The 10,493-nt window shown below is 54.0% G+C and overlaps 4 protein-coding genes across 4 annotated transcripts; 2 read left to right on the top strand and 2 right to left on the bottom strand.

Annotated features, from left to right (window-relative positions):
• Positions 1–42: 42 nt before the first annotated feature.
• J3D65DRAFT_329640 (MFS general substrate transporter) lies at positions 43–2,067 on the bottom strand. The gene is made up of 4 exons (XM_066795414.1): positions 1,700–2,067; positions 1,535–1,623; positions 397–1,480; positions 43–331 (listed from the first exon to the last, which is right to left on the bottom strand). The coding sequence occupies exons 1-4, from the start codon at positions 1,826–1,828 to the stop codon at positions 137–139; spliced, it is 1,497 nt and encodes a 498-aa protein (XP_066656172.1). The 5' UTR covers positions 1,829–2,067; the 3' UTR covers positions 43–136.
• Positions 2,068–2,914: 847 nt separating this feature from the next.
• Positions 2,915–5,824, bottom strand: J3D65DRAFT_602500 (uncharacterized protein; the record flags this gene model as incomplete). The annotated part of the gene is made up of 1 exon (XM_066798124.1): positions 2,915–5,824. The coding sequence occupies one exon, from the start codon at positions 5,822–5,824 to the stop codon at positions 2,915–2,917; it is 2,910 nt and encodes a 969-aa protein (XP_066656171.1).
• A 1,122-nt stretch (positions 5,825–6,946) lies between these two features.
• J3D65DRAFT_622131 (uncharacterized protein) lies at positions 6,947–7,776 on the top strand. Its single transcript, XM_066800040.1, has 3 exons — positions 6,947–7,229; positions 7,285–7,465; positions 7,515–7,776. The coding sequence occupies exons 1-3, from the start codon at positions 7,036–7,038 to the stop codon at positions 7,698–7,700; spliced, it is 561 nt and encodes a 186-aa protein (XP_066656170.1). The 5' UTR covers positions 6,947–7,035; the 3' UTR covers positions 7,701–7,776.
• An 882-nt stretch (positions 7,777–8,658) lies between these two features.
• On the top strand, positions 8,659–10,439 carry J3D65DRAFT_551531 (fatty-acid amide hydrolase; the record flags this gene model as incomplete). Its single annotated transcript, XM_066797043.1, has 4 exons — positions 8,659–8,934; positions 8,988–9,806; positions 9,863–10,265; positions 10,324–10,439. 4 exons carry the CDS (start codon positions 8,659–8,661, stop codon positions 10,437–10,439), a joined length of 1,614 nt encoding a protein of 537 aa, XP_066656169.1.
• Positions 10,440–10,493: the final 54 nt, after the last annotated feature.

Here is a 10,493-nt window from a genome sequence, read left to right as displayed (position 1 = left end):
GTGCGCGCTCGAGCGCGGAAAGACTGCTCAAGATCATATGCATTTCCGTCGCAATTTCGACTTGACTACTAAGGGTATCACAGCACCACGCATGCTCCAAACATAGACTAGGCTCCAACTCTTCCCTAAACTTCTCTCAAACCTTTACGGGCGTCACTTCCTCTCCGTCTGCCACGTCACTCGATGTCTCTCCTCGCTGCCCCTCGACCACGACGTCGTCGGAACCAACAAACGCCATGGGATCTTTTCTCGTCTTGCGAGTCCACCATATCAGGACGGTCGTCCACAGGGCGAGGGCGATGGACGTGCCAATCATGGCCCACATGCCGCGCTGCAAAAGGTCAGTTTCAGGAGTTTTGAAAAACGACATTGGCGAAAAAGGGGGGTTGGGCTCACAGTAAACCAGGGGGCGAAATCGGCCGAGTAGAACACAATGGCCCACCACGCGTTAATTACGTTACTTCCCATGTTCATGCACGCGACGACAAGGCCTCTCAGCATGGCCTCCTCGCCCCTCATCGCGTCATTGGCCCAAGCAAAGAACGTGGCCTGGCACGCGTAGACGCTGCCAGCCCAGTAATACGCGGCGAAAATAAGGGCCTCGTCGCCTCCCTTCGCCTTTGCAGCGAGAATCATGGCGCTGGTGATGATGCCGGTCAGGCCGATCCAGTATCCAACGATCCAACGGCAGCCGCCGAGCATGTCGGTCAGCGTGGCGAAGAAGAGGGTCGACAAGATGCCTACGGCCGGCACGCCCGTCGGGTAGTCGTTGAGCTGCGGCACCGTGTACGACCGCGTGGGCGAGCTCTTCATGTACAGTGCCAGCAGCGTGTTGGTGCTGAACGACTCGGTCTCGCCCGCAACGATCCACAGTATCACGAACGCGTACAGCGGGAAGCAGGTCAGCGCGCGCCGCAGGAACCTCCACGACAGTGGCGACGCCTGGTGTCCGTCTGCCTGGTTGTGCGAGGCGCCCACCTCGGCAGGGACGCGGGAGCGGGCGAGGGCGCGTTCGCGCGCCGACAGGTACGGGGCCGTTGTGGTAGCGGGCGTATTGGGGAAGAGGAGGAAGCCGTAGATGGCGACAGGCACGGTGATGAGCCCGTCGATTATGAAGAGCCAGCGCCACCCGGACAGTCCGGCTTTGTGGTGCAGGCTGCTCTGGATGCCGCTCTGAATAAACCCTCCGAAAAGAGTTCCGGCGAGCCCGCTGGCGGTGAAGATGCCGGATCTTTTTCCCAGTTCGCGCGCTGTGTACCACGATCCGAGGATGTAGTGCGTCCCGACGAATGTTGTGCTTTCGGCCATGCCTTGGAAGAAGCGTATCGCCATGATGTCGGTTGGCCGGTGCACTCCAGCCGTCGCCATGGTGAGAGCGGCCCATATGAGCATCATCGAGGGGAAGAAAATTCGAGGTGAGACATAGTGCAGTGCCAGGTTGGACGGAATCTGGCCTACAATGTAGCCACAGGAGAAGATGCTGGCATGTCATCAGCATCTGTATAGTTGGAATGTCGCAGATCTGCTCTCGTACGTGTTGATTTGGGTCAGCTGGTTCCCGTGAAAGGAGAGGTCCTCCTTCATCCCTGAGACATAGGCATTTGTGAGGTTGGAACGGTCAAGCTAGATATAGTGGTCAGCAAATACGTCAGGGGTTGGAAGAGGTTCGAGAGCAGAGAGAGGTTCAGGGCCAAAGTACATAGTTGCAAAAGTAGCTGAGACAGCAAAAAGTGAGGATGAAAAAGTCGATCTTTTGCACCAGTTTGCGTTCCTCTTTCGTGGATTGTGAGGGACGAAAATACGCCCTCACAGTCTCTGAAAATCCCATGCTCTTTGCTTCAGCGCGTGGTTGCTCTTCTCTGACCTTTTTCGTGACTGAAAAGTGAATGTAGTGACTTGTGAGAACAAAACTAAAAATCAACCGATACCGGCCTCATGGGACACGTCTCGCTCTGCAGTTTTAAGCAAGCGCTACAATCAGGAACTTCTCCGACTCTCAGTGGCGGCCAGTGAAAAACTCTTGGCGGGTGAGGGAGTGCGATAGGTTGATAAGTGGTTTCCCGGGGTTGTGGTCGACGTGCAGGATAAGGGCGCGAGTCAGAAGACCCACATTTCTACTTATGGTTAAGGGCACGGTTATGAGACCATCGATGATGAAGAGCCAGCGCCACCCTGAGAGACCGGCTTTCTGGTGCAGGCTGCTCTGAATCCCTAGTCAAAAGACACTTCTCTCCAGCGACGGCGAACGTTTCGGCGAGATCTCGACTCCTGGATCATGATGTTTCGGACCTCATACAAGGATTGACCGCGCCTCGGGCGTCCACACCTCTATGCTCCATCACCTGAGTCCGTGTCAAGGCGCACATTGCACATGAATGGAAGCAATGTCAATTGGACCTCAGCTGGGCTGTGAGCAGGCATCCAACGTTTTTTTCTATCTAAAAACTCAAAGCACACCTCACCTCGCACTCATGACATGACCGGAAGCAAAAAGGAAGACAGGACAAGAGGAAAACGGAAACCCCACTGGCGCTACCACCACCACCACCACCACCACCAGAGACACCATCATCGCCAGAAACCCCACACTGCAGAAGCTTCCAGGAATCTTCCAATATTTCCTTCTTGAAACATGTTCGGAAACAGAAAGGCGAAAGGGACAAAAGAAAAAAAGGAAAAATCACTGCCGCCACCACCACTAGAGGCACCATCACCACCAGAAACCCCACACAGCAGTAGCTTCCAGGAATCTGCCAATATTTCCTTCTTGAATGAAACTCAAAGCAAATCGCAACATGCAGTCATGACACCATGAAAAAAAGGAAAGTCTTTTCACGACACCATCAGGCGACATCGTCGTCAGAAGTACCACCCACCAGAAGCTGCCAACACCAGAGTGCCAACCTCAAAACCACTAGTCCTCATCGTCCTCCTCCTCATCGGCGTCGATGACGTCGTCGTCTTCGTCGTCCTCCATCTGATCAAGGAGTTCCCCGAAACCATCGTCAAGGTCAAGGTCCTCGTCGTCGTCGACGGTCTCGAAGTCTTTCCGGTATTTGCGGTTGGCTGGAGAAAGGTTGACACTCGGGTCATAGACCGTCAGCGGCAGATCGATTTGGCTGAGCATGTGCTTGATGAGATCGCAGTGGTCCTTGTCGAAGTTGTGCTTTGCAAAATTCGAAGTCCTCGTTTCGATGAGCATGTTGTTGAGTGAATCGATGCGGTCTGAGAAACTCTGCGGGCTTGGTCGCCAACCTGATGCCATCTGTGCACCGTGGATGCGGTGCGCGACAACAAAAGTCAGCGGGTTGTGATGCCGCACGTTCAGGGGAAGTCGCAGGAACTCGAGATACTTGGCTTTGTACCGGAGTTTGAGCGCTTTGTCGGGGTCATTCGATTTGATCACACAGATGGTGACGAGGGCAACAAAGATACATTCCAAGTAAATGGTCTCTGCGGTGTCGACCGTAGGGAAGTGGCGGTTGCAATGCAACTCCATTCGAATACGCCGGCATGTGACAATGGCAAAGCAGAGGCCCCAAGACCAGGTTGAGGGCATGGTGTCGGGGTGCGCGAAGTATGGACATCCGTTCTTTTCAGGAAGATCGACTTGAAACCATGCCTTCATCTCTTGGACGATTCGTTTGATACGCTTCATCTCAGCTTGAGGCCATCCTTTCAAATCGCCAGCGGGGACTTTGAAGCCACTTGTCAGAGAGAGGTCCGACCGCTTGTCCCAAGGGCCGGCTTCGCCACTGCGAAGCTTTCCGGAGAGCCATTCTTCGCGATCGTATTCATACTTGCCGAGATTGTACTTGGTACGTTCGCGGGCTTTGATGGTCCAGGCTGCCTTGAGACGAATAGCCGAAAGTGTGGAGCAACGTGCAACCATATCGGACTGCAATCGCTGGAGTTGTGCAGGGTTGTTTCGGCAATTTGGCTCCGCGACAATCCAGTCTTTCAATGCAACGAGAAACGCCGGGATTTGGATATGTTTGGCGTAGTTCATGACCAGTGTGGTCACGGCAAGGTTTCCGCGACAGTGGATGAAGGCTGTTTCTTGAAAGAATCCATAAGGAAAGACTGCATCAATGGTGAGAGCGTTGGGGGTCTTGCCATGGGACGAATCCGTGGAGAGTTGCTCTACGCAGCCAGTGTATTGGTCAGTGAACTCAACAGAATTTGGAGAATGCTCCGAGAAAATCGAAGAAACTTCATCGGCCGCGTCCTTTTTCGCACGTTCACTTGAGTCTCCGTGTCTTCTTCCAGTCTTCCGAGCATTACTGTCCAGCATGTTCTTGACGTAAAAGACAGCCAGCTGCTCCGGTAACGACATTGATTGCTTGGAGTCCCGCTCGTGGCAAGTTGCACATAATCGAAACCGCAAGAAGCCATACGTCAAAGCTGCGCACGGCGTAAGCTTTGCACATTTTTGACAGGGATGCATTTCTGATCGAGACGACTCGGGACCACAGTCGCAAGACCCCGGTGGCATGTCACCAGTGCGGATCAGGGCATTGACATTGTCGGCAGCTTCAGCCCCGACGGTCCAGACCTCGTGGAGGCTTCCTCCCTGCAACCATGTCGTCTCCATGATGTCGATGACTGGAATGACCCATCTCCTGTCGAGTGAATAGACAAAGAAAGGTGGAAACGGTTCCGACACATCTTTGAGGACGCTTTCCCCATGTACGATCTTCCACAGACGGCGCTGAATATATCGAATCGGGTACACGAGTCGTTTTTTACCGTAAGGACCAGATTTTACCAAGGTCTTGCGACCTCCTGCGAGCGTATCGAGAAGGTGATCGCCAATGGCTTTCGCCGCATCTTCATTGATAAGTGTCTGAGAGAGTCGAACAGCAAGGTGGCGAAGAAGCCGCTCGCAGTTTTCGAGCTTCGATCTCGTCGCGTTGTCGATTCCAGAAGCTGGCAAATTAGATCTGAAGGAGCCCGACTGATCCTTTCCCTCGAAAGCGTCTGGAGCCTTGCCAACGTAGTTGACAACAACATTGTCGCCGACTTCGGGAACTTGGGCGTTGGCCGGCATTTGAGATACAGAGTACGTTTGGGAGAAAAAGTAGGGTTTCCTTGTGGTGGGATCTATCAGCTTGATCTGAAGGCTGACAGTTACCGGATGCTTGGTCCCCCTGTAGGAAGCACATCTGATGCGAATGGGCCTATTCGGGAATAAATGCGTCTCCATCATCACCATCAAGGGGAGATGATCAGCGGGGACGTTGCAGGTCGACATCGGTTCTTTGGAGGCTAACGTCGCCTCACTGCCAGGCCACCGGTTCAAGATATCGACAAGTAGCTGACACATTTGCTGAGCCTGGGCTTCACTGAATTGGCTTTGGAGGACCCGAGCAAAGTAGTAGGGTATGTCGCTCTCCACCGCAATGATGTACCAGCGGGGGGGGTTGCCCCTACGGGATGAGAGAGCCTCAACCACCCGAGTCTTGAATTGCCGATCTTGCAAGGGGGTGGCTGACAACAACTCCCTGAATGGTTGAACCAGGGGATTAGACGGCGTTCTCTCCCGAGAGTTGAGGATTTTGATGTTTTTGATTGCGTCTGCCATCGTCTGCTTTTGCGACCTTCGATAATCGAATCCAACGTCTTCCGCAGAAACAGAGCCCTTTGTACTGGAAAGTTGGTCATGCTCCTTTCCGGGGCCCGTCGTCGTCTCAAGATTGTCCGAGAAAGACGCAACGTTTTTGCCCTTGGATCGCTTGGAAATGGGAGCTGATTGCAACACGTTGGTGGCGTCCGAGTGCGAGCGACCATGTTTGGCGCCGGAGCGAAGGTTACGTTCGGACATTTCGAAAGAACGGTCGGGTACGGTCGAATTGAAGAGTGATGATTCCGAGTTGACTTCTCGACGAGGTGGTCAGTATTTGGGCCAAGTCTGATCAGAGTTTTGGTACTTACCGCCTCAAAGTCCTTCCAGATCCTTCAACACACAGAAAGAACCTCGGCCGTTGTGGAGTCGCGGGACAGTGTGCGAGCGGAAGTTGAAGAGTGGAAGTCGAGGGGAGTATGGCGGAACTTTCAGAATTCAACGACCAATAGAGAAGAGTCGACCTAGCGATGGGACTGTATTCTCCTCTGACGTTACTTGCGGCCGCGGCGCACAAGCCTGCCCTGCTCAATATGTACTTTGAAGCTGATTGTTGCTAGTCAAGATAAGTGCATAGATTCCCGGTTTCCCTCTGGCAGCAATTGATGCAAGCTTTTGCCAATGAGTTGTGGACGTATGACTGATCAAACGAGCCTCAAGTGAGTGGGGAATTGCGGAACTTGATACGGTATTCCATTTAATCGATTGCTCATTGGAAAATTGTTTTCTTCATGCACCCTTTATGTTTGTCTTTCTCAAATTTTGAGGTCATTTCAGGAAGACACTGGTCTCTCATCTGCCTCACCTCACATTGCGATCATGAAGCAATCCTATTTTGCAATCAACAGTGTGCCAACGCCAGGACAAGCACGCACTGATTGTCTATGACACGCAGCATTCTTATGTCTTGTTTTCGCAAGCAATCCTACGGCTTCTCGCTGTCGTGCAGTCCCTCTCACATCCGGGCGACAACATGCATTCCCTTAGCTTGACAAGAGACCAGCCGATATACCATACAAGAACTATGATTATGATCGAAAACGGATGGTGAGCGGAGTCCTAGGGCAATTTCGAGGCTTGGTCATGAAAGTCGGGCCACATGCAACACTGTCGGGAGGCCGTCAGGGAGCATTCAAGCCAAATCCTGGTAAGGTCGTTTGCAGAGCTTTCGGATTGTGTGTGCCACGACTTTTGCTGCCAACCAAGTGTCGTTTCCTCATGCAAGCCTCCGCTGCCATGTAGCTCGACAAATGACTACAGTACGCTAGACCTGAAATGTATGCGCCCTGGGGCTCTAGGCAGGCGAGCCAAACACCAAGCATGATTTTTCGCCCGGTCCTTCTTCAACAATACTTCAAGCTGCAACCTCCTCAGTTCGACCTCCCACCTCTCTTATCATCTTCTTCACCAAAATGTCACCCAAACGCGCCTCCAACTTGAGTCTCATGTTCAAATGGCGTGACGACAACGCGTGGGAACGCGCCCGTGCCGGCGACAAAGAAGAAGGTTTCCGCCTCGCCAATGAGCTTCTTCTTGAGCCACGACTTGGTGACTACCACGCCGCCAACATGCATCTACTGTTGACCAAGTCAGACCATGGCCCTGTGTAAGAATGCCGAGTGTAAGACACAGGAAAAGAGCTAATTTGCGTCCTACTTTAGTGCCCACGGTCGTGAGGCCATCCGGCTTTACACCCGTCTCATCAACGACACATCCGTGGATCACCTGATCACCTATCTATCGAAGAAGCTCAATCAGGCGCAGGAGTGGTTGGAGGAGGCACAGGAGCGCGAAGCCACAGAGAAAGAGCGTTGGGCCGGCATGACAGATGAGGAAATTGTGGTAAGCAACGTTGATTCTTTTGCCCCATTCAGAAGTTCATTTTCTATAGGATGCGAAGATTGCCGAGGCCCTGAAGGTCCCCGTTGAAGAAGACCATGAGGGCTGTGAAGATGAGGCAGGTGAGGGGGAGGCTGATCAAGGTACCGTTGGTCGCATGCGCAGTTTGTCCATCCAGCAAGGCCAAGGCAAGGGTAGACCGAAGGGACGCTATGACTCGGGCTTCCAAGAGCCATAACCAGGAAATGAAGATTGTGAGTGGTAGACAGGTCAATCGTTGAGGTTATGTAGATTTCATGCATTTCTGATTCTCATTCACTTTGTTGCGTGCATAGTGCCCTACATTTCCCTCTCTTCACAGGTCCTGTGCCATTCTCTCCGCTTGATGCTTAAAGGTTTGGCTTTGATGGTAGGTAATGGAAAGTATCCAGCTAATTAATTGAGAGCAGTCGCGGGATAGACGAGCGCGTATGGTGCTGAGCCGCATCAATGCGATAGGTTGATAAGTGGTTTCCCGGGGTTGTGGTCGACGGGCAGGATAAGGGCGCGAGTCAGAGACCCACAATTCTACTTCAACGTCGCGCGAAGATGGTCTCAACCTTTGTCTTTGTGCAAACGAGCAAAGAAAGTTGCGCTTCTGCCCTGTCATGGCTTCAATGCTCAGATGACGTCCATGGCATTCTTCCTCTCTGTCAAGGATCGTCGCCTCTCCACAATGTGCAAGCGTTGGATTAGCGGGGATCGGCGCGTCCACCTTGGGCCCTCTCCACGCCTCCATCTCGGCTGATCCACCTCCTCTTCCATCTCGCCCTGATAGCCGGACCCCTCTGCTATCTGAACTTGTTTGGAAAGGAAATCCAGAGACTGTCATGCCCGAGTCTGTTGGAAGAGCGCCTCAATCTCCAAGCCGCATCATGCCCGGCAAAGGACCAGACCCTTCCCGGACCGCGCGCAGGAACGTAAACAGGCGCCACGGGTTGCCGGCCTCCCAAGTGCTCACCCGGGACCCATGGTGGGATATTGCCTGATGACGCCGCGATTAACACCCAACCACAGCATCCCGACATGCCGAGCCGATGCGCCAAAAGTGGGCGGCTGTCTAGCTATTACACGCCGACCACCACCACTCCACAATATTGAAATGGTACGTCCCGACCTCCTCTCGTCCGCGTCGCCTTTCCATCGCGCTCATAGTCATGCCAGGATCGTGGAAAGAAATTGCCGCCAAAAAGCGCGCTGCGCTGCTCGACTCCATCCCCGAAGAGTGGCGCATCCCCGCAAACATCCTGCCGCCCGAATCCCAGCTCGACGTGACCGCATTCCCCCAGAAGTCGGGGTGGTTCACCGCTGAGGAGCTGGAGATTACCAATTCGTCGGCGACGGTCCTCTTGAAGAGACTGAGGAGTGGCAAGTACAGCTCCGAGCAAGTGACCAAGGCATTTTGTAAAAGGGCGAGCGCTGCCCATCAGTTGGTGCGACTTTTGATATCTTTCCTTTGCTGTCCAGGACCTGACGCAGAATCTAGACGAACTGTCTCTCCGAGACCCTCTTCGACCTGGCCCTGCGCACCGCGCGAACTCTCGACGAGCATCTGGCAACCACCGGCCAGCCAATTGGCCCGCTACACGGTCTTCCCATCTCTATCAAGGACAATTTTCAAGTCCGTGGCACCGATGCGACACTCGGGTTTTCGTCGCTGGTGGGCAAGCCCTCGCCCTTCAACAGCACCCTCGTCGACTTGCTACTCGCCGCCGGCGCAATCGTCTATGTCAAGACCAACGTCCCCACTGCGATGATGATTGCCGAGACTGTCAACAACGTCTTCGGCCGTACGCTAAACCCGCGCAATCGGAAATTGACATCGGGTGGAAGCTCTGGCGGAGAAAGCGCGCTGATTGCATTCGGTGGCAGCTGTCTGGGCGTGGGCAGTGATATTGGTGGATCGCTGCGCATTCCAGCTGCTTGCACTGGTCTCTGGACTCTACGCCCCAGCGCTGGTCGTTTCCCGACGGCCAAGACAAGATCCGGACTGGCGGGGCAGGAAGCTGTCATGTCGGTGAATGGACCGCTGGCGCCGGACTTGGCCACCATTGCCACGTATTCGCAAAAGGTGGTGGAGCTTTCGCCGTGGCTGGATGACCCGAAATGCCTTCCGATTCCATGGAGGAAGGTTGATGTCTCCAAGAAGTTGAAGATTGGCGTATTGTGGGATGACGATGTCGTGTTGCCGACACCGCCGATACGGAGGGCCTTGCAGCTTGCAGTGGACAAGCTGAGAAGGGCAGGGCACGATATTGTCGAGTGGAAAAGCGAAGGAATGCATGAAAGAGCTGCAAGACTTATCGTAAGTTCCAGAATCCTCTGACACAACCCCAGCTTTCTGACTTTGTTGTTCAACAGGCTCGCATGTTCGTCTCCGACGGCGGCAAGTCCGTCCGCGCACTCCTCGCTCCCACGCGCGAGCCCTTCCGCCCCGAGATGCGCTCGTATGAAGATGCCGCGGAGCTGGGCGTCTACAACATGTGGCAGATCCACCTCGAGCGAAACGACCTGCAATCCAAGTACCTCGACCGCTGGAACGCGGCGGGGCTCGATGCCATCCTCTGTCCTACTGCTCCCTACGCGGCCGTCGAACATGACAAGTTTAGATACGTGGGGTACACGTGTGTGTACAACTGCCTGGACTACTCGGCCGTCAGTTTCCCGACAGGGCTTAGGGTCGACAAGCAGGTGGACGGGTTCAGTGCAGAGGACCAAACACGCGAGACACGCAACGAGTTTGACCAGAAGACCAAGGACGAGTGTAAGTCTACCTCTCTTCTCCCTGGTTCTAAACGACTGAACTAACGGTGCGGGTGCAGACAACGTGGAGGCAATCGATGGCCAGCCCATCAACCTGCAGCTCGTGGCACGCAGACTGGAAGAGGAAAAAGTCTTAGCCATGGCTGAAAAAGTGTCGGATGCCCTCAAGGCTTGATTTGTGTTGCATACGGCCGGCTAACTGGTTGCGAGATACCCTCGTTGATTACGT

This window comes from Phyllosticta citribraziliensis, assembly GCF_038025025.1.
Source record: "Phyllosticta citribraziliensis strain CPC 17464 chromosome Unknown J3D65scaffold_5, whole genome shotgun sequence".
NCBI lineage: Eukaryota > Fungi > Ascomycota > Dothideomycetes > Botryosphaeriales > Phyllostictaceae > Phyllosticta > Phyllosticta citribraziliensis.
Note: the sequence above shows the minus strand (reverse complement) of the source record. Positions and strands in the feature narration are given on the sequence as shown.